The 23,752-nt window shown below is 39.3% G+C and overlaps 2 protein-coding genes and 2 long non-coding RNA genes across 5 annotated transcripts in view; 2 read left to right on the top strand and 2 right to left on the bottom strand.

The window, feature by feature from the left end:
• Positions 1-9: 9 nt before the first annotated feature.
• On the bottom strand, positions 10-8,826 carry calcoco2 (calcium binding and coiled-coil domain 2). Its single transcript, XM_018689470.2, has 15 exons — positions 8,701-8,826; positions 8,048-8,222; positions 7,853-7,955; positions 6,438-6,598; positions 5,478-5,603; positions 5,244-5,369; positions 5,053-5,163; positions 4,853-4,962; positions 4,692-4,761; positions 3,827-3,988; positions 3,548-3,730; positions 2,772-2,888; positions 2,495-2,672; positions 2,293-2,318; positions 10-1,372 (listed from the first exon to the last, which is right to left on the bottom strand). The coding sequence occupies exons 2-15, from the start codon at positions 8,213-8,215 to the stop codon at positions 1,211-1,213; spliced, it is 1,803 nt and encodes a 600-aa protein (XP_018544986.1). The 5' UTR covers positions 8,216-8,222; positions 8,701-8,826; the 3' UTR covers positions 10-1,210.
• A 637-nt stretch (positions 8,827-9,463) lies between these two features.
• On the top strand, positions 9,464-14,164 carry LOC127139197 (uncharacterized). Its single transcript, XR_007809201.1, has 4 exons — positions 9,464-9,835; positions 11,119-11,292; positions 13,743-13,892; positions 14,124-14,164. It is a non-coding gene; the product is annotated as an uncharacterized LOC127139197 (long non-coding RNA).
• A 214-nt stretch (positions 14,165-14,378) lies between these two features.
• ttll6 (tubulin tyrosine ligase-like family, member 6) lies at positions 14,379-22,500 on the top strand. Its single transcript, XM_018689440.2, has 13 exons — positions 14,379-14,515; positions 14,969-15,099; positions 15,183-15,339; positions 15,436-15,579; positions 16,752-16,837; positions 16,921-17,146; positions 17,526-17,704; positions 17,835-18,023; positions 18,803-18,953; positions 19,307-19,609; positions 19,754-19,834; positions 20,794-20,950; positions 21,639-22,500. Exons 1-13 carry the CDS (start codon positions 14,501-14,503, stop codon positions 21,890-21,892), a joined length of 2,073 nt encoding a protein of 690 aa, XP_018544956.2. The 5' UTR covers positions 14,379-14,500; the 3' UTR covers positions 21,893-22,500.
• Positions 19,472-23,752, bottom strand: part of LOC108892026 (uncharacterized) — a 35,281-nt gene continuing 31,000 nt past the window's right edge. For both annotated transcript variants that reach the window (XR_001962401.2, XR_007809202.1), the window contains exons 5-6: positions 21,321-21,362; positions 19,472-19,557 (exon numbers count right to left, since the gene is read on the bottom strand). This is a non-coding gene — a long non-coding RNA (uncharacterized LOC108892026). The remainder of the gene's footprint in view (positions 19,558-21,320; positions 21,363-23,752) is intronic.

Raw genomic sequence — 23,752 nt, 5'->3', positions numbered from 1 at the left:
TGTGCTGCATTGTACCAGTTAATCCTAATTTTTATTACATCCCATTTAAATGCTCTTACACATTTGACCTCGTCATTGACACAAACTCACGTTATATTGCTCAGTCTCTCATCAACAATTCATCCTGTCACATATACATGTTTAAAACAGATCAAATAAACCCTTCAATCAGCAGATCTGATAACAGTATTTAAGAATTTCCTCTGAGAGATAATAAGTGCAAAGCTATACTGTACTTTAAAAGAATAATGGTGGTTAATATATAATGTGCATGCTTTAGTTTTAATTATGATTTAATCTACTTAAAGGACCAAACCATTTTAAGCATGTTTCTGAGTGAGGGTGAAGTCGACGTCAATACAATCATTAATACCACCTGGTTAACACACACACAGTAGACAATGGACTGTGTTTCCAGTGACTTGATAGAGAGAAAAACATAAAAGAAAATTTGTGATGGCTTGCCTAATATCGTGAAAAATGCGTCTGCTTGTGTTTAGACAAGACTTGAAAACTTTAGTTCTTTTGTTAAATGACAACAAGGGTTTTGTATTGCTGGGAATCAATACAGAAACTCTGGTTTTATCATACTGGCGGCAGCATCAAAAAATTTCAACTAATACTCAATGCAATATGTGATAATTCACTGCAGGCCTTTTACAACAATTTGTTGTACCAAAATGAATGTGGACATGATGTTCACTGTGATGGATTATGTATCTTTAAATTATTTCAATTTAAAATAAGTATTGCACGAGAGATTTAAAAATGAATTGAAATCCAAATTAAAGCAGCAGATGTTGAGATGTCCTGACTGACTTTAGTCCCTGATATGGGTCAAGCTGCATAAACAATGCACCTCCATCATCTTTAGACCTCTGCTCTGATGACATCTTTCAAACTCCTCACTCTGGTTTGTAACACAGTAAAATAATCTGTCATCTTCAGTCTTAGTCACTTAAGTAGTTTTCTTAGATTTCATAAAACTCCTCCAGAGCCTCAAAAGAAACTTCCCCCAGGTAGTTCTTCCCTTGACTGGTAAATGAATATGTAAGACTGGTACAGTGCCCATTTAAAGTTAAGTATAATTAGCAGTAAATGAATATGAACATGCAAAAACATCACAATAGTCCTTTAAATATGACCACGTAGCTTGCAGGACGTGTAATATTAAATCTTATTCAACCACACTTTTGGCCCGGTGCAGGTCTCACAGCTCGTGACTGTAGACGTGATCTTCGAACACAGACTGCTCCATGTTGTCACAGATCATGGTGCAGAAAGGACACACTCTGTGACTCTGCTCGTGCTGCTCCAGTTCGTTTCGGGTTATGCCGGGGAAGCTCTCCTGGCAGTGACGACACACCAGCACCTGCCAGAGGACAGAAATAGAGACAGCACGCATCACAAGTGGTAACAGAATATAAGGAGCGGATTAAGTTTTAAGTCCGCCTCGAAAATAAACAGTAAACATCGGAGTCACTCTCGGCTCATGTGTAAATATCCATGGACCATGTGAGGGAGGGATTACTACTTGGAGTTAAGTCTTAATAAATTCTTTGAAGTAAAGTTCTCTCCAGTTCATGTAAATGTTTTTTATTTTTATCTATCACTCCAGCTAGTTTCTACCATTTACACAATTCAGTCATATTGTCAGAGAAAAACACTTAGTGGCCTCTTTGTTAGATACACCTAATACTGCCATATTGTATCTTTAATAAAAATATCAGTTTATACAGTTGACTTTTTATTTCTGTGAAATATTGAACAACAATTTAATATATTCATAATGTATACATTTACATAAATAGGGATGAAATAATAGGAAATTGGCTGTTGTTGGTAGATGAGGTACATCAGAGAAATCATACAATAAAGAGAATTTAGTGCCACACTGACAAAGTTATTATTATCAGACAGAAAACAGGTTAGCTCAGCTCTGTTTCTGTACTGTAGTCATCCAAGGTCTACTCTTAACCAACTTAAGAGCATTTTTAAGTCAAAAGACGTTTGAAACACTGTTCTTATATTTGTGAGTAAAAGTGAAGAATTTTCACTTTTATCTTTCCCTTAAGTCCAAAATTTTTACTAAAAACAGTTACATAATGCAGCCAGTTTATGTAAGAGTTTCATTATTGGCACTATGACCAGAAAGATTAAGAAGAATACAGATAGATGACTCAGCTATGGCTCATCAACCAGGAATAATATGAGTGATGGGACAGGTGATGTTGCTGCCTCCTTACTATACTAACACAGGACCTAATCCTCTGGAGATAATATTTGACTCACCTCTTCCTCTGGTTCTTCAATGTTCCCTGCAAGGAAAGTGAAATCTGTTAATACCAGGTAATTCAAACAATTACTGTTTTATTATGGAGTTGATGATTATTTTCATTAATTGTTCATCTGATGCCCCTGATTTCAGTGACATGATCCTTTAAACTGTAAGGGAAGACACTTAAGTTTGTTTATATCAGAACCTGTTACTCACCAATGGGTTCATACAGGTCATCAGCCTGGCCAGATGTGTCCTGATGTTGCTGCTCATGGCCGATTGAAGCGTTTCCGGCTTGTGAGGTGGCGTCAGGCTGCATGTGTGGCGGTTCGGTGAGGGGAGCGATATTGAGGTCGTGAACTCTGCGCAGGCCGTCGATATCACTTTTTAGATTCTGACAGAATAAATACAGTTGAGCAAACAAGTGTCAAAAAATCTCGAGGTGACTGAATGTGAACATTTGCTGAATAAATAAGTGTTGGTGTAAATTTACGTGGTTTTCTCTGATGAGCTCCTCTTTCTCATGATTTACAAGCCTCATCAGGTGTTCATTCTCGTCTATGATGCTTTCTTTATCTGAGATCGTTTCCAATGCCTCTCTGAGTTGTAGCTGGAAAATTATACACAGAGACATGTTCAGAGTTTTTTTTTTTTAATTTAACACAGAGGACAAATCTGACTTGTGCACTATATGGCCAAAAGTTTGTGGACATCTGAACATTGTGTCATTGCTGAACATGATTTTCTAAACCATAGATATTAATGTGCTGCTGTAACAGTCTCCACTATTCTGGTTTCAGACCTTTCGCTAGATTTTGGAGCTTGGTTGAAGGGATTTGCTCCCACTCAGACACAAGAGCATTAGTGAGGACCAACACTGATGCTGGGTCAGTCTGTGTTTCAGTTCATCCCAAAGGTGTTGGATGGACGGTCAAGTTCTTCCACACCAAACAGGGAAAACTGATTCTTTATGCTTGGTTCTGCTTGATTTAACATGTTGTCTTCTCTGGCTCTTATTCTCCCTCTTTCTCTTTTTCTTGCAAAGCACTTTGTAAGTTTTAAAAAGTTCTACATCAGGTTTCCTTGCTGGTTGTGCACAGGGACATTGTCGTATTCAAACAGGACAAAGTCCCCCCCCCAAACTGTTGCAGTTGAAGTTGAAAGCAGAATGTTGTCCAGGTTAAAATAACAAATAGTCCCGTCCACATACTTTTGGCCACACAGTATACCTTAACCAAACTCTAGATCTTGTCAGAAGCTTGAGTTTACCTCCAATTTGCCGCTTTTCCGTTGCTCCTGGTCATATGCTGAGCTCACACTCTCCAGCTGCTCCCTGACCTCCATCAACTGTCTGTCCAGATACTCAGCTCGTCTCTTGGCGTTTTTGGACTCCTCCTTCTCCGTCACCAACATCACCTGAACATCCTGTAGCTGGCTGGAGAGAGTCTGACACTGCAACGGAAGAGGACACATCATTAAGCTGTGCTTCTCTGTCTGATTCATGAACTGACTGTTATTTTCAATGTTTTCATTTGTTCCCACTCTCACATCATCAGCTGGAAAGGCCTCCGGTGCCTCTTGTTGCGACAGCGACCTGCGTAACTCCTGGTTCTCCCTCTTCACTTCGTCCACGTTGTGTGCGATGCTTTGCAGCCGTTGTAGCTCTGCAGAGAGCCTCTCTTTCTCTTTCTCACTGCTCTGAAGATCAACCTGCCAGAGGTAAAACACACATTTAAATATGTATGATGGACCCAAATGATCTTCATCTGACCTTTATCATCGCTAGACTCAGAAACACGTCTTAAGGGAAGTTTTCTATGTATTTCTGGTTACTTTGTGTCTTTTCTTGGTTGTTTTGCCTCTCTTTGGGACTGTTCTGCATTTGTTTATGGTCATTTTCTGTACATGAAATATTAACACCTCATACAGAGGCTCTGGTCCAGGGCCCTCCTGACCTCTCAGGCCCCTGGACTTATGGTAGGTCCTTTCATCCATGACCCTTGTTCTCAAACCTCCTCCTGCATATTTGTCCTGGTATCTGCTAAGTTTTACTGATACCCCCGACATGTATGTACAAAACATATATATTTACATATATAATACACCATCCCACTGCTGTAAATACTGACTAGAGCACCAAAAGTGTATTCATCCGCTGCTGGAAATAGTCCCCAACAAATGCACAGTTTACTGTTTGACTGACGTTTGATTAAAAAGTAGTGTCCTGCTGTTTTAGGAAACCTTTAACTTGTGACCTGTTTTTGAAGATCATCTTCAGTATGAGCCAATGCTTGGATCTGAGAGGGAAGGACTGATACATAATTGTTTTTTCTCTCTCTCCATGGGATTTGTTAACAATTAGACAGATACAGAATAACCTCAGCCTCACCCTTTAAAGCTAGAGTAGATTTACCTGTAGAAGCTGGATGCTGTCTCTTGCTTTGAACAGTTCCCGTTCTACTTCTCTGAATTTGCTATGTAACCTAAAATCACACAAAAACATTATGAAACAACCTCTAAAAGTTTCAATATATTTTTATGATTAAAAAACAGAGAAGCGGAGACTTGACTCACTTTACAATCTCGTCGCTTTGAACATCGATCCTCTCCTTCAGCTCCTTGCGCTCGTCTTTCAGCTGGTTGATCTTCACCACTGCTCGATTGTATTTCTCCTGAGAATGTGTCTGGAAAATTTCAGCAAAGAAGAATTATTACAGGAGGAGACTGATAGAAGATTTTCTCAAAGTATAACAAAGGGATAAAATTATCTTCACCTCATTTGGACTTGATGCTCCGTCAAAACTCAAACTCTGATTCATTTTGTTCTGCTCCGCAGCGCTCTGTTGCTGTATCTCCACCTTCTTTTTCATTTGGACCAACTCCTCCTGGAAGTAACATTAGGTTAAGTCTTCACGCTGATAATGCAGTGCTCAGTTTAGATTTCACATGTGAACTGAAAACAGACCTTTGCGTTTTCCATTTCTTGCTGCTGCTGCTGTAAGTGGCTTTTTAAGTTTCCATTCTGCTCCTTGATCTGATCCAGTTCTCTGACCAGCTCACTCTTCTCTTTCTCTTTCTCTTCATTCTGCCCCTGTACAGATTAATCAATGACGCTGCATCAAATATCAAAGTTCAGTTCCTATTTAACTCTTTTCTCTGTTGCACAATGAGCAAATGTGGTCACTGTGGACATGCAGACCTTTAAGATGGCAGCCTCTTGTTGTTCCTTCTGTAAAGTACTTTTCAAGTTTTCATTTTCCTGCCTCATCTGATCCAGCTCCTTCTGCAGTTCAGCTTTCTCATGCATGCTCTGCTCGACCTGCTCCTGGGTTCAACAAAACACATTAAAGTCAATATAAAGCTTTATTTACTCCTCAGAGACAAGAGATCTGTTTTCATCAGTGGTAGAAGACGTACACAGATATTCAACTTAAGTCAGATCAATCATGTCGCATCTCATCTTAAGCCATAATTATAATAATCATAATTCATCTGTTGATTATGTTGTGTGTGATTAATCCAACTCAAGTAACTGATTGTATATTTGGGGTGTGTGTTCTACAAAATCCATGGTTTGATTCCCACACTGCTGATTTGAATGTGTGAGTCTTTTATCACTTTTATCACTCCATCATGATAGGACCTCAATAGTCACATGCCACATACAGCTGGAAGATAATAAAATAGGTGTAATGTGTAATATTTACAAAACTTGATCTGATTTTAATAAGAGCTCAACAAGCTGCACCTGCAGTGGTGGCAGCAGGCTGGGGTGTATATTCCTGTATCATGATATGATTTTGTGGACATTTGTATCATGGTTTTGGTTTCAGAATCACTACACCCCTAATAAATAAAATGGAGTAAAAAGTATGATGTTTGACTGTGAACTGTAGTGGAGTAGAAGTATAAAGTTACAGAAAATGGAAATAAGTTGAGTACAAATGCTTCAACATTAGTACAGTACTTTTCTTTACAGATAAACAGGTGTGTTTTTTACACAGAGCTCTATCAATCAACCATCTGAATGTTAAAAATGTCACTCCTTTACGTAATCATGGGTATTTTCCACACAGTCATTTATTGTCTATTTGTTCCCACAACAGATACAAGATACAGTCACTGGCCTTTGCTTCAAATCTGTCATTGCATGTGATACCTGTGTTGTAATAACCAGGAGGTCGTCCTCCGGGCTGCTCTCCATGTTTTGCTCCTCTGGGTTTTTGAAACAGAAGGGAGTGCTGGCTCCTCGCACCTGACCACTGTTGTCAACGTAGCAGAACTGGTAGAACTCGATCTCATCCTTCGGCAGGTAGTACTCTGATGGGACAAGAGCGGAATTCTTTCACTTCTACTACGCATGCTTATAAAAAGGTTTTTTTTGCATTTGCATTTTTTCTGCTACATCTTCACTGTTCATCACTTTCAAACTGGAGAGTGTGAGCAGAGAATGCATATGCCTGTTTGTTTTTGAGATTCTGAATATCTCCATCTATTTCACTATGGGGTTATCTCGATATTTACCACTTTATTGAGGCACCTCTTGCTGGGGTCACTACCCCTTGAGAAGGCCAAAGATAAACCTGAGGTGTCACAAGACAAGTAAAGGAGTAAGAAGGAATCTTCTACATAAAATATTTCCTGTCAAACCTGTCAAAACACTGCTGTACAGTTTGTCTTACAGCTGACAGTAAAACTATCTGCCTAAATCTAAACATACTATACTGTAGGCTTAACTACTGGGGCCTTTCCTGTGCAGCTGCTTTATGAGTTAATTTGGGTTGTGGAGGTGTATTAACAGACCTTTCTCAGAGTGAATATCAGTGCCTTTGTGTGTTTTACTGGACTCATGAGATGTCATTAGTCATGGCCCTTGTACTGCCCATTTCAAAGTCTTATAGATTTCACTTTAAACACTACAGAGACGATGACAGGGTGTAACTGAAATGTAATCACCACAATCGGCAACTGTCAGCAAGAACACTGTTTCCCCATTTGCAAACTGAACATCCTGTCTGTACCTTTGTGGCCAGACTCCCTCAGAGTTTGAACTGTGCATTGAGAAAGGTCTTTTGACTTGTCATAATGAAAAAACCAAAAAAACACAGGTTAGTAATGGCACTGTCCTGCTTAAAGATGCCATATCGTAGAAAGTGAGATTTCCAAAGACACAAAAAGCCCAGTTCTTGCTAAAGCGCCAGAGAGACATGTGAGAGGGAAGATGTAAAGCTTAACTGAGATGATTTTTGGCACTATCTTCTATAATATATCTTCTTAAGGAAATCAAAACTTCAAATAAAATGCCTGGAAAGAGTAAAACATGACCTTTAACTGTCATCTTTAGTGTTATTATTTACACATGTGTAAAACTCTTAAGTACAGAGATGTATTATTAGAAACTCTAGAAAGGTCTTCTTTGTCTGCCAAACCTAGAGGATTTGAGTGTGTGTGTCAGCAGAGCAGATTTAACTGTTTACACATAAAACGATCAGTGTTCAGTGTGTTTTGAAGGTGCGTTTGAGTGTACATTACAAACAGTTTCAACCTGGCAACAAAAGTGAAACTGTTCCTTACCCTTAAAAACAGCTTGTCTAGTCACTGACCCCTGTCCTACCACATCCAGACATGGCTCCACCCATACGAAGGTATGATAATCCTTTGCTGTGCTCCACCCCACCTGTGAAGGAGAAGTTATAAAACACATTTACAGAGATATTCCTTAACATAACACACAGACATTACAGCAGATTAAACAAAGGGTTTCCTTACCTTAAAAATGCCCACCCAGTCCCTAGGATGGGGCTGGTACCCTGCAGTGAGGGTGTAGCAGCAGGTGACGGGGGTCGCAGGTGGGTAAGAGTGAGGGATGTCGATGAAGACAACCTGGGAGTAGGTGCGTGCTGAGGTTTCAGCTGCTGTCCCTGAAGGGCTCTCCATGCCAGGGCTGCCAGTAAACATATAAAGACCGATGATGAAACAACATTTCACGGCTCTGACTGATGACAGCAGGTGCTACACGCGGGCCCGTGTTATGGCAGAAAGCAGCACCAGTGTTTTTATAGACTTCCCTCTTCCTGTTGTTGATGATTTTTTTGTTTTGATTTGTTTGTGCGCAGTTACATTTTTACTTTCACTTGTTTTCCAACTGACTACACATCCATATTTTACTCAAAAAACACTTTCCACCTCTGAAACTGACTCTCTAATTTAAAACTATCCACATCACCTGGGAATGACATTTAATATGTTGCATAAAAACTTTTAAAAGCTGTTAGTCGAAAGAAACCGAAAGTAATCTAAAAAGACCGCACCCGAGATATTACATAATGTTTATTCAGATACACAACAGCGTTTTCAGTACAAGGCTTTCTAACGAATCTAACACGATGATAAAAATATTGAGGTAAAAACATTTAACTTACATTTTTGCTGTCGCTTGTCGCAGCACCAAAAATCCGCTGTCAGCTGCGCTCGTCAGAACCTGCTGCTGTTGCTGCCTTCAGGTGCTACTCGGACACTTGCGCTACCAACTTTTTCAAGGCGACACGACACCAAAACAGTTACGGGCAACATGGACAAGAGACACGTTAACATGGACATTTGATAAATTAAAACGTCGTAATCAATAACAAATGAGTAAAATGGACATTTTGGGACATTAGGCTGGAAATAACAACTGTTGTCTCACTATTGTTGTCTTTTCGGCATTACATCCGATTGTCTTTGAAAGTATCAATATATGCTGCATTGTGGGTAAAGTAGTCCAGTTTAAAAGCATATGCTCCTCGCTTCCCATGGACACGAGAGGGAGCCAAACTCTTTTCCGTCGTTGAACTGATCCTGAACCTGTAACAGAGAGTAAATAATAATAATAATCCTCAACAAATATTGGTCAGTTTAAAACCCAGTGTTGCGTTTGTTGTATTTTTGCTTTTTACTTGTCGCTTCTCATTTAATTTATGTCACAGCAGCAACAAAACTTGCCCGCGAGCATGACAGGCAACAAAGATTAAAAATAAAATGATAAACAGATATAACCTCTGTACAGTAATGTTAATTGTCTTCCGACCAGGGCGACTATTTTTCATTTTCTGTAAGGATTACCCGGTTATAATGGAATACACCACCTGTAAACCAACTAACCTGCAAAGTTTACCTGTGAATCATCCTTCAAGTGTATCTTTTCTAATCGGTGAGCCAACAACCAATCAGAAACGAGGACTCTCACACTCCGCGGTTTACGATTGGCTGAAAGCCTGAACGGGCATTTGGGACGTGTGTTTCTCGACCTCATTCATGTTTACATTTGTACGACTTCAACACGACCTGCCAACAGCAACCTCGACAGCAACGTTACAAAAAGCCGATCGGTTGGTGATACTCCCCGGGAACAAGAGAACACACTTTTTTTTTTTTTTTTTGCTGACGGTAATGTCCGGTTCACGGCGTTTGTTATTCGTTTAAAAGTCGGTTATCAGAGTTTCTAAGCTAGGCTCTCCGGCTAGGGGAGAAGTCGGCATCCCGTTACCATAGCAACGGCACGGCCTATACATTTATGTAAGTCGTTCTTTTAAAGATACTGATCAACTGAAACGTTCAAACTGTGTCACAAAAAACGAAAAGCATTAACTTTGATGAACTAACAGAAACTTAGTTAAAATTAACGTTCTTCTTTTGAGAGTAGCTATTCCGCCGTATTCTGAGACCAGTCACCTTAAGGTGTCATATAGTACTTTGTTTTTCAATAACAGCTATCAGAAACGGTAACACCCACAAAACACATTTACAGCTGTGGAAAGTAACTAAGTACATTTACTCAAGTACTGTACTTGCTACTGGGGGACAAAGATTTGTTGTTTGGCCCCTGTTGACCCCCACTATATTTGATTTTAATTAATTTAATGACTTGATTTTACAGTAAATTAATGCACAGTAAGTGAGAAAAAGTGAAAAATACCCAAAAAGCACTGGCACTCTGAACTTAATTTAAAAAAAGCTATGGTTATTTACAAGTCCTCCAAAGTAAATGACAATATACATTGTGACTGGCTTTCTTATTTAATCATCTGATATCTTTTAATCTTTCCTTCCATTATTTGATATCACTCCAGAAAAGTACATCATTAAATACCTGCAAATGCACATACAGTCATGACTTGTCAATTCTGGAAGCTTAGCAGGTGATCCTTAAAGCATCATAGTAAAGGCAACAAGTAGATAAGTGAGTAGCGCAGAGTGTAGGAATGTCAGCTGATGGTTAATTAATGTTGATTGACTGATTAATCATGCAACCAGTGTTGGTCATTTTGTGTTATTCATCCACCTCATCATCAATCAGCCTTGTTTAACTGATTGGCTGCCACGGCATCTTGGAAACACAATATACACATAATACACAGTGTCCTGTTTGTCTACTTTCTTTTCTTCTTTGCCAACTGTTTGATCAGCATTTTTAATGTCATCAGTGGAAGGACAAGCTTCAGCTGAAGCTACTCCATTTCATCTTGGCTAAGAAGATGGATGTGCAGCCTGTTCACTTACACCACACACTGCCGCGACACTTTTCAGCACAGATTTAAATTTAACAACATCAGGTGTTGAAAAGCACTTCTCCTATTTCAGTGAACAAATATCAGGGATTATCCCTTTCCACTTGCTCCCTGCTGAGGTCTCTCAGCTCATTTTCTCTCCATCATGTCAAGAGGGATCAGGTGTTTGTCCCTGCAGTTTCTAATTGGTCACCAGATCCACCATCAGGCCTGTTGCTTGAGAGTGTAAGTCAATCTGAACTGAGCCATCCTTGTGATGATAACAAATCTACTGTTTGTGTTTTTTTTAAGACTCCAGAGGCTGACGGTGCATGAGGATGAGATGTGGCTCTTTGGTTTGTCCACTGAGGAGCGTGACGGTGTCTTAAAAGGCTCTTAAAACACAGACTCCTGTACCAACGAGGTGTAGAGGGGACAGCATCTTCCATTGCCTTTATCTTCACAAATGTAGGCTTAATAATGCAGGTGAGTGGCAGTCATTTCTAAAATAATGTTGACAGTAAACAATGTTACTCATTTGCCACACACCTTGCTAAAACTAATGCAACAGATCTGCAATTAATCCACCCTTCATGAAGGTTATAATGTTGAGTTGTTGTTTGACAGATGTATTGATTCAACCTCCTTGTTCTTTTGGAGGCTTCAGTTTGTGCCAAAGTTGCTGCTTTATACTGAGGAGTGTTTCTAACATTTTGTCTATCCCGTTAATATCAGTAAGGACAGACTAAATATTAGCTTCAGTTTAACATTACCACAAACCGCAGCCTCCACAATGAACACAAAGTTGAATCTGCACTTCTTCAGGACAGTTTCAACAAAAACTGAACATTATAACCTGCATGAAAGAATTATTGCAGAGCTGTTGTATTAGACTGCATTAGTTTTAGCCAAAAGGTGTTCTTAATAATGTGATTTGAGCCAACAATTAGCTGGTATTGATCATTCAAGTAATTTATCTAGTGAAACAGTGAGCATTTGTGTACTTCTGTGTTTCAAAAGTGCAAGGATTTTCTGCCTCTGTTTTATATTATTGCAAAAAAAAAAAAAGATAACTTGTAACTTGGCAATTTGTATTTTTTGTTTTGTTCTTTTATTGCTGGAAAAATTGATAATTTGATAGAAAAATGTGATAAATAAATGCAAAAACAAGTGCACCATACCAATCTTCAATGTAAAGGTTTATGTCTTCCTCCATCACATTAATTAAACAGACAATTTTATCCAAAGCAACTTAAAATAGGTATATCCAGCCTCTGTAGCAGAGATGTCAGACATTGCAAGTGAATCCCCTCTAAATAAAGTAAATTAGACCATAGCTAATGTTAACATGACAAGTCAAAGTGTAGCCTGAATTCTGAATATTATGTAGTGACATTTAACAATAAACAAAGTCATTCTAATTGAACTCAGTTATTGTTTGTTGAGGAAAGATAATACAAAGGTGTTATTCATGTACCTGTTGTTATTGCGTGCTGAGGGACAACCTTGGAGAAATCCTTTGCAGGGCTGTAACTGTATCCGGGCTGAGGTCAGTGGGGCGTCTCAACCCAATGTAAAGCTCACAGTTCAGAGCCAGGATTATCCAGATCACTGGATCAAAATACTGTTACCTAGCACCATAACCTCCCACGGTGTACCTGGGATGTCCCTCCTTAATGTCACCTCCTCCCCTTTCAGTATTCTGTCACGATCATTAGTGTGAGTTAACTTGAACTCACCTTCACCCTGCAAGACACCAGATAGGAGGCAGAGGTGAACAGCTGAGACGACTGGCGGTGGTTGTGCTTGAGTCAGACTGTAGACAGATGTTTACACATAAGGAAGACATATGTAGAATTAAACTCCTAAGTTTATTCCTAGAAACTTTTTCTAGCATTAGACAGGATTTGACAGATTGACACTCATGAAGCCCAGAGGATGAATCCCAATAACTTTGGTGATTCCCTGACTTCTCCTCCAGTGCCATTATGAGGTTCACATTTCTGGTGTAGAGAGAAATACCCTGGATTGCCATCAAGTTTGGTACAGGGTAGTTGATTCACATTCTCCTCAGGATAAATTGTAATAACTTTGGTGAGTCCCATAACCTTTCATACAGCGCCACCATCAGGTCAAAACTTCAGTTTGTCCAGTATTTTGGTTTAACAAAATACATGCAAATATTGACACTCCCATCACCCTCAGCTGTACTTTGTGTTTAGTGCCATTCAGCAAATGTTAGTATGCTAACCAAAGTAAGCTAATGGACATGGTAAACATTACATCACAGTAAACATAGCTTTATCATTGTGAGCATTTTGATGCTAACATTTAGCTCAATTACTGTCTCAAAAAGCTGCCAACATGGCTGTAGACTCTTCTGGGCTTCCCTGGACAAGTGATACAACATGCACATTAAATAAGGTTGAAGTGTGCTATAGACGCAGGCTATTATTATTGTTTATTTCACTGATGCTACTAGTGTTAATTCTGTATCAACAAGTAATAGTATGTAAGTAGAAAATGTTCCCCTGTATGTGGTTATTCCTGTTTCCCATCAGGTCTGCCTGGTGCTGGGATTAATTCCCCTCGCTATTGTTGTAGTATTACCCACTATTTGTATCCGTCTTGCCACAATAACTCTTGAATGCCAGTGTGTGACATCGTGCTGACGGCCAGAGCACTCACCTGATGAGAGAAATGGAAACGGAAACATGATTCCATGCACGCACTTACAGCATGTACTTTGTTCTGTTTGATTGAATTTCAATGTGAGGCTGTGCAGCACATCCCGTTAAAAAAAGAACTACATAAACAAAGTAAACGAGTGTTGGAAAATGGAATGGCATAATTTGTTTTTCTTGTCTACACTATCATCTTAGCTTTGTGCATTTGCTCACAGTCGAATGATTTGTCTTTGTTTTTGGCACATCCAGGATGGGTCTACCTGTGGACAGCCCAGACAGAAACAATGGCGCACATAAATATGAACAGCAGGGAGAGGGAGACGAGGGCGAAAGCCAAACTGAAGCCTGCATGCGCACCCCACCACCCATCACCAAGAAGAAGAGAAAAAGCAAGAAGAGGTACTTTACTGCTAGATCTCCTCCATTTGTACTTCCACTGTTATTTCCCATTGCAGGTATATTAACTGGCTTAAGCACCTTGCCAGCTATGATTTTATAACTTGTCCTTAAGGCTCTTAAGTTTTTGCTTTCTCATTTGTCCTCATCATTTGGAGAGGTGTAATGAGGCATCTGTAGGACCTCGCAGCAAAGCAGATGTCTGTCCTTCTGTCTGTCTCTCTTCTCTTCCAGATGACTGTGGATCAACCTCACTAACTGCAAATATGAAAGTGGTATGTTTCAGACGAAGATCACAAAATTATAAATATCTATTATTTTGTTATTTAGTGTAGGTATCTGGTCATTTTCACCAGTTCAGACCTTCATCATCTGCAGCATCTTTAATCATGTAGAATAAATTTAAACAGGTGTTTTTTCATGTTTTGTTCTTTAAAACATAACATATAAAATATAACATTTAAAAAACATCTGATGTTTTTTTTTTTTTTTTTAATTTGTCTCAGTGCGATCGAGCTGCTCGTAGGTACGGCCTCAGAGAAGCATCAGAGACTGAAGACTGGACACTGTTTTGGACTGACTGCTCCGTGTCTCTAGACCGTGTTAAGGACATGAAGCGTTACCAGGTATTTGACTGAATTCACTCACAACCACCGATCACATTACTGCTGTCATCGTAAATGGCTAATTAAACTGAACTCAGCACTGTAAAATAATTGTCTGGTAATTTAATTTGTACATCTGGAGACTGATCACGGAAGACTAGTCATTCTGCTCTTTAAGTTTGTAATATCTTTACATTTTAATTTTAATTAACCTCAATATGTTTACACATGAAATAATATAAAGACAGATTTTCAAGCAATTTGTAATCTACTTAGTTAATTCACTGCGATTGCAATTCAGCAAGTTAATGCCAAAGCATCTCAGTCTTCTCTTCAAGTATGAATAAGGTGGATCAGTTTATTTTGTCAGGCTGTGTCAAGTCTTACATATAAAAACAGGTAATACAGTCTTCATATGCTCACAGAATGTTTCCCATGTAAACACTGACATCTGTGTTTTATGTGTCTTTGCAGAAAATCAACCATTTCCCAGGGATGAGTGAGATCTGCCGCAAAGATTTACTGGCAAGAAACATGAACCGAATGCTAAAGCTTTTCCCCAAAGACTACAATATCTTCCCTAGAACGTGGTGCCTTCCTGCAGAGTCAGTTTGTACTTTCTTTCTTTTATTTTGTTCTTCTCAGTGTGTCTCACAATACTAACTCCTAATCCCCTTGCACTCTGCAGTTACAGTGACTTCCAAGCTTACACCAGGGCCAAAAAAAACAAGACATATATCTGTAAGCCAGACACTGGTTGCCAAGGCAAAGGCATCTTCATCACCAAATCCAGTAAAGACATTCCACCTGGAGAGCACATGATCTGCCAGGTTTACATCTCCAGGGTGAGGGTCTGTTAAACAACACATACAGCAGTGACACAAAAACATGCACAGTTTGATGTTTAAACATATTTCTTTTCTTTTTTTATTCTTCCTCAGCCTTTAATAATTGACGGGTACAAGTTTGACCTGCGAATTTACGTGCTGGTGACGTCATGTGACCCGTTCAGCATATTCATGTTCAACGAGGGACTGGCTCGCTTCTGCACCACACAGTACAACGAACCAACGCACGGCAACGTGGTAAGACATGTTCAAGGACAAGTCTGGTGTTATCCTATATTCTTCTGATAAATTGTATCCCTCTGAACCACAGAGCTCCATTTTTGTCCAAAAACGCATCTGTGAGCGACACTGTTGTACTGGGTGACATGTTCCTTCATCACCATGAACACACACACATTCTGGAGTTTGTTGTGACTCAGTCCCACACACACCGTCCTGCTGCTGCCTCAAATACTCACCAGAGCATCAAATGTGTATTAATCCACGACTGGAAATATTCCCCTAGAAATGCTCTATTTTCTCCTGTTTGAGTTAAGTTTACTAAAAATTACAGTGTCCAGCTGTTTAAGGAAATTACTCGACACTTATTACACTCACACAGACACACTGACAGGTGACGTGAATAACACTGATCATCTCGTTACAATATAACATTCTGCTGGGAAACCTTAGATCCTGACATTCATCTGGATGTTACTTTGACACGTACCACCCACCTAAACATTGGTGACCAAACACACCTCCCCCACCCCTGAGGGGGACCTACACAATATTAGGCAGGTGGTTTTAATGATGTGGCTGATCAGGAGGAGTGTCATAGACAAAGTAGAGAAGTCAAAAGGTACTGAGAGGTGAACTACCACATTGCTGGTTTTAATTTTTTCATGGAATTTTTCAACAGTAGGAAAAATAAATAATAACAGTTAATCATATGTACTGATGGATGTGCATCATCATGGTTACTAAATATTTCACAAAAAGGAAATTATGAAACATAAATGGTAATAAAGAATGCAATAAAATTTAACCCTGGTTGGACAACAATAAAACATGAGTATAAAGCAGGCAGATACAACCTGTATAATAGTCATTAGTGAATTTTCTTTTTTTTGTCTCAGTCTAAATCCCCCAAATGTCTTTTTTTTTTCACCATATATGGCAAAGAAAAGAGAAGTTGAGTGAAGCGTTGACATTTTTGCTTAAAAAAAAGAAAAAAACCCCTGATAATTCACCACGTAAAATTTTCTGTTGATTGACTAATCAATTTATCAGCAAATCACTGCAGCTCTGATAACAACCTGTCGCCTTTTTCATGCTGCCAGAAAACCATAAAGTCCTCATATACATATTCCTCTATATGTCTTTTTTCTCTGTGATAAACGTGTGTTCCTTTGTCTTTCTGATTTCAGGATGACGTGTGCATGCATCTCACCAACTACTCCATCAACAAGCACAGTGAGAACTTTGTCCGTGACGAAGACACTGGCAGCAAACGGTATGAAAACCCTGTGATGTCTATACATTCTTAAATATTCACATTTACCTTCATGCAGCGTTTCTTCTTGTTTCCTCTCGTAGAAAGCTGTCCACCCTGAACAAGCACCTGGAGTCCATCAGCTGCAACACAGAGAAGCTGTGGAACGACATCGAGGATGTGATCATCAAGACTCTGATCTCTGCTCACCCCATCCTCAAGCACAATTACCACACCTGCTTCCCCAACCACACCACTGGCAGCGCCTGCTTTGAGATCCTGGGCTTCGACGTGCTGCTGGATCACCGCCTCAGACCCTGGGTCCTGGAGGTGAAAGACCATAACACATGTATATCAACCACAAATATGCAGATTATTTATTGTTGTTCTTAACAGTCTCCTGTGTTAAGAGCAGTTCAGCAAAGATGACAGAAAAGTATGAGGAAATTTATTCAAGTAGGTTTTTAATCCCTTGACATTTTCCCCAGTATCATATATTTTCTGTATCAGCTTGTTCCAGCTTTTTATTGAAGCTTTATGATGTTTACACTGAGTTAAATATTCAAACCCAGACCTCTGTGTTTTCTTCCCTATGATTTCAAGTAAATATTTGTGGGTTGAGTGGTGTTTCAGGTGTAAAAATATTACTCAGGAAGTTGAATTTAATAAGAGACGTCTGCTAAAATGTGTATAATGTTTTTAAATGCAGGTGAACCATTCCCCGAGTTTTACCACTGACTCACCGCTGGATCGCGAGGTAAAGGATGCCTTGCTGTACGACACCCTGGTTCTCATCAACTTGGGCGCCTGCGACCGCCGCAAGATCACGAAAGAGGAGAGACGCAGGGTGAAGGACAGGCTGCAGCAAAACCGCTCCAGAGAGGCCAGGTATGGTCCTGTCAGACGCAAATGGTGTGTGAATGTTTTTCCAAGGTCATACATCCATTGTGTATGCTTCCTAGAGACATACAGTATGCAGGTGACTGTAACTGCGTGTGTGTGTGTGTTTTACCACCAGGTCGGAGGAGCTGCGTCAATGCCAGGCAGCCACGGTGGAACAGATGGAGAGGTACGAGGCCAAACACCTGGGAGGCTTTAAGAGGATCTATCCCAGAGAGGGAGGGGAGAAATACGACAAGTACTTCAAACACAGCAGCTCGCTCTTCCAGGAGACTGCAGCGTCCAAGGCCAGAGAGGAGTGTGCCAGGTACCTGCAGCTCGCATTCAACACAGTCAGAACAGTTCAGTAAAGAGATGAAGCTCTTAGTGATGCACAGGGATCTTTCTCTGCATGAACTACATGAGGTTGTGTAACAGCCCAATCTTGTCCAACAGAGAGGTCAGTTAGTTTATTGACAGATAATTTACACTTTTGATAATCTCTTTCTTTTTTACTTAGGTTCAGAATTCACAAATATATCCATCCAACACATAATAGATATTTATAACACATTATATGTAGATGTAAGCAGATATAAATATTTATTAATGTATTTGTTAAAAACTAGAACTCCTCCTGTTGATACCCATAAATGGAGGCTGCTGTATAAACATATGATCAATAAAAATACAGTAAAGAAGTTGCCATTATTGACAAATACTGTGTGTTTATAAACACCTGAAAATGTCCTTATATCTGCTTATAACTGCATTATGTGTTTTAGGAACCATTTAATTAATATATAGTGCTCATAAATGTGAAATAAAGGCAAAGTAAAGTGTTACCAGCTTCGGGATACACATTTTGCTGACCATATTTTTTTTAAATTTTACTTCAGTAAGTATTATGAGTATATAAAGTGTGGTATTGCTATTTTTACTTAAGTAAAGGATCTCAATACTCCTTCCACTTCTGGTTGTATAATACAAGACAAAATAGAGATTTAAAAATGATAAACTGATTTAATTAGCAGTAAATTATCTAAAATCAATTCACTTTATATCTGAGAGAGATGCTAAAGTCTCTGTGTATTTGTATGTTTCTAGGCAACAACTGCAGGAGCTGCGTCTGAAGCAGGAGCAGAGAGACCAGAAAGGTGTTCGGAAGAGAGACTTGCAGGGGGAGACAGCGGGGGAGAGAGTCAAACCACGACGAGCATCGACACAACCCCCCACCTCCAACTCTGACCCACTGCTGGTGAGGTAGCTTTGTTAAAGCTGTAGTATCCACATGAAACCACAAGAGGGAGTCACACAGACTCTGTCCCATGATGAATGGTTCATATTCTGTCTGACCCCTCAGAGTCAGAGTAAATGTGTATTTACCCTGTTTAAATTAGCTGGAATAATATTCCTGCAGATAACTTTTATTGGATGTCTCTCATTTCAAATTCAGATAAATTTTATGGTCAAGACCAGAAAAACAAACGGTGTTATCAAGGTTATTCAGTGACAGTAATTGCTAATATATTGTAAATTCATACCAGTGGTTACATATACAGTAAGGCAATAAAAGCAAATTGAATCAAATGCCTCTCTGTTTTCCTGCAGCCCCCTTTGTCCAGCGTGTCGGTGGATCCTGAAGCTGCAGACGTCCAACAAGAAGAGAAGCAGCAGGAGGAGGTGGAGGTGGAGGAGGAGGAGGAGGGGGTGGCAGCAGCAGACATGGAGGAGCAGGAGCGGGTTGACGCGCTGCTCCAGAGGAAGAAGCTGCTGCAGGACTTGGGGGTGGTGGATCAGATCCACCAGCTGCTGCAGGGCCGGATAGAGGGAGGGGGAGTCCTGCAGGACGCCAAGGACACCTACACCCACCAGCAAAGTAAACAGACTCAGCAGAGACAACAGCAGATAAAGGTGAGACCAGGCTACAGGTAAATGTGTCAGCCAACATGAAGACTTTAACTGCCTGTATAGTTTTCAAACAGTAAGTGTGTCTGTTGTTCATTAAATGATAAGAATTTAGCCTCAAGTCACTTGACTGTTTCTCTTTCATTTCAGTTGGACTCTCTGATGCAGTTTTCCCACAGGATGAAGCAGCAGCAGCAGCAGCAGCAGCCCTGCACTCAGACCTCACAGCAGGTACATGACCACGGGCATCAATCCAGTCAAAGTAATCCCATATTTTCTCACCAAATCTGGTTTCTTTAAAGACATAAGGACTGTATGATGCCTTGCTTCTCTAAAGAAAAAGCAAAAATAATCAATTCAGATTCAGTTACTTACATGGTGACTTTAATTGTCTGTATGTCTTTTAATAATAAAAAAATAAAAAAATAAATTGTATTTGCTTTGCATTTCCACTTTTGCAGGTAGCGCTACAATTAACAATTATTTTCATTACTGATTAATTTTCTGATTATTTTATCTATTGATCTTTCAATCGGTAAAGTAAAAAAAAGACAGAAATGAACACATGGAGTCACTTTCACTTTGCTTGTTTGGTTTTTTTGGAAAACCTAAAAGACATTTTGAATTTTTGGTTAAATATGATGAAAAAAATCCAGCAAATGATCATAATTAAGCATTTCTGCTTGAAAAAATAAATACTGAAAACATTTATCAGTTATCAAAATAGTTGCAGATTCATTTTCTTTCTATCAGCTAATTAATGAGTTAATTGACTCATTGCAGCTCTATTTGTAACACCAAATATTATTCAACTTTTACATAAGATTATATGTAAAAGAAATGTTTTAAATTAAAACAGTTTTCTACAAAGGCTCAGCAGAGCATGTCCAGTTTAATTAGTTTTAATTCTACAAAATTATCAGTTTGAACTCTGAAAGTGTGGAAATTAGAAATTTTCCAGGATAAATCCAAGTGTATCACAGTTAATTTGAAGCTGCTCATGAGATGTAGCAGCTGTATGAACAGATAAACAGCTGAAATAATTGTCAGTGAAGAATGAAAACTTATTAACAGTTTAAATTTTAGATTGTAGTCGTTGCCTCAGCTGTGAATACCAGTGATAATTTGCAGCGCTGAATAATTATTATGACACGGAATTAAAATGACATAATATCGCTGCTGTCCTGTAGCACGTCCACTCCCACATGACTCAGCAGCGTTTGCTCAGGCCCACGCTGGACCAGAGGAGCCTGAACGAGTCCGGCTGCCTGCAGTACGAGCCCGAGAGCCACAACAGAATGGGAGAAATACGAAGGACCATCAGCGCTCAGCGGATTCACTGGCCAGGTAAGCACATCTCCACGCTCTCTGCCACGCTGTGATTTGACAGAAATTACCTCAACACAGCAGCAAAAGGCAGCTCAACCAAATCTATAGATGTGACTTTCTTTTCTCTGCTTTGTTCAGCTGTAGCACAAGCTCCTCTGGGCTTTCTTCTCATCAGCACATCAGTATTTCATCAGTATCAACTCAGTTTTCCCCATTTTTATACAAAATACTAATATTAAATACTAAAAACTTTTAGTATTTAAATGCCCTGTGCTCTACTATGTCCTGAAAATAAATGTAGCTGTAACAAAATGTGATTAAAAACAGTTTATTATCATAAAAATTGCCTCATGAATTTAAATTAAAAGTGTGAGGAAACAGCACTTACCATTTCAGTTGGAAAATATTACAATACTTCCATCAAGTCCACCTGCAACAAAGATTAAGATAATTTAACTTCAATACTCTTAAATTAGACATAAAATGCTTATTATTATTGGCCAGTTTTCTCTTGTTTAATAATAGAAGAGTTGTATTTTGAGAATCACAGCACTGGAGAGTTTCCAGAGAGCAGCATTATTAAACACATAATTAAAAACAACATAAAACTAAATGAACCTCTGCACAGCATTCTTGTTTTGTGATAATTTACAGTTAGATTTTTCCTAGATTTCAGATATTCTCCCTCTGTTTTATCCTCCATCAGCCAGCAGCTCCCTCACTGTGAGGCAGGACAGCAGGAGCAGCTCCTACACCGACGCCCGGTCCCGTCCCAGCATCCCCATCATAAACCATGTCCCTAAAGGAGGCCTGCGCTGCGCCTACATGTCCCATGACCCCGCCGCCCTGCAGAGCCTGCTCGTCATCTCCACTCGAGCCCCGCTGGTCAGGAGGCCTGGCTTCTCTCACATCGTCAGAAACTCCTCCCGCAGGGCCCCCCAGCACAGTAAAGGGCAGTGAGGAGCAGGGACCCCCTGACTCCTGAACCCCCCCCGTATCCCCCTCTCCTAACCAGGAGAGTCCAGACCTGCTGCAGGCCAACGCTCTCACGCCGACTCTGCTCCAGATTTAAATATAATTTAGAGAAATAGGACCTGAGGAGAGCTGGAGGTAGAGAGGCATTAAACTGTGATAATGCAGGAATACACTGTGCCTATGATACATGATTTTATATCTGGACACCTGCAGTTTATGCTGCTCGCCACTGTACAGTCTAACCTGCAGCACTGCAGAAACAACATAATGACTTTTTAACATTTTCTACCCACTGTGTGTGCAAAGATATGTGTAATATTTTGCTCTGAGGACAAATCATCCCAAACAAACCTCACCTTTAGTGCCAAAATAAAAGCAGACAGGCCTCATTTAACATGTGAGTGATCCCAATCTGCTCATCCTCCTCTGAAAATACAACAGAATCTCCTGAACTCATTCATTACTGGGTGTTTATATGATTCAGTGAAATCAAATTAGATTCAGATTCATGACTATTAAAGTATTATTGAAGATTTAATTTGAAAATAACATTAACTGAGGGTTGTCGTTAAATAAAAGCCTGATGCTTCTTATCTCAAGGGAATTTGTTTCTTGCTGTCAAGTATTGAAAAATAACTTTATTTGCACTGACGGTCAATAAAATATCTTTTTTTTAAAAATTAGATTGTATTTTTATTTTCTTCATTGAAAGTTTTACCCGCGAAAAACAACGACAGTACAACTAACGTTTTTGAAATTCCTATTCATCATTTATGATTTTATATCGAAAACTTGTTTTTATTATTCTCCTGTCTTTCATTTTTGCTGCGCAGTTGTTAATTAATGTTGAAAATAAGTGGCTCCTGTGTGTGAGTGCTTTCATCTAATGAGGCCATAAAGTTTTACAGCATCTCTGCGTCCGGTTTCTTTTGTTTTGGTCGCCAGTGAAAAAAAAAACAAACAAAAAAAAAAAAACACTTTAAAACTATCCACGATCTGAGAGGAAGTTCTCCAAAACAATATGAGAAATGTAGGCCCACATCTATAGTGAAGATTATTTTCAATACCTCAGACTAATTAATTGGACAATAATATAATATAACCTATTATTATTATTATTGTTATTTTTATTTGTAAATTAGTCCACAAATGAACTCTCTGAAGTCTCTAAAACTTCATATGATCGACTGATTTGAATCGAAAGAGATTTGGTTACATGTTTTATTACACACTGAAGGCCTCTGCCTTCAATGTGCAGTTTCTTTTCACTTATTAAAATATTACAAAAACACGACGTCTGTCTGACGTTTTCTGGTTTTTTTGAACCCCAGAGGCCTAAGGAGAGAAATTAAGACAACTTAATTTGTCTATTCTTTTATAAAGTTATATTATCAACGAATAAAGACATAAAAGCACTGCTACACTAAAAATAGCTGCTTTCATTTTATTTTCTTTTAAACTATTTATTTTTTAACCAAAAATAGAAACTTTAAGGAGATGGCAGTTGGAGTTTGTGTCTCTCAGAAGAAAAAAAATCAAAGCGCAGGGGGATGTGTTGCCTTTCAGGAATTTATGGTTTTATTGCGTCTGTAAATGTCGGAAATCCTCTTTGTTGGTGGAAATCAGCAGAGTGGCAGCTGAACAACACCCATTTTTAAACAAACCAAAAACGGAAATAAGCCATACGAAATAATGAAGAGAAATAAGAATTCATTCATAGGCTCCTGAATCGCTCTGAGACTAGAGTTTAATTTTTATCCGGAACAGAAAAGTTCGCTGTTTTCAAGTTTGAGTGACCTTAAATTCCCCCTTTAGGACTCCAATCACGACTTCCATCTTTTTGGC

This window comes from Lates calcarifer, linkage group LG23, assembly GCF_001640805.2.
Source record: "Lates calcarifer isolate ASB-BC8 linkage group LG23, TLL_Latcal_v3, whole genome shotgun sequence".
Taxonomy (NCBI): Eukaryota; Metazoa; Chordata; class Actinopteri; family Centropomidae; genus Lates; species Lates calcarifer.
Note: the sequence above shows the minus strand (reverse complement) of the source record. Positions and strands in the feature narration are given on the sequence as shown.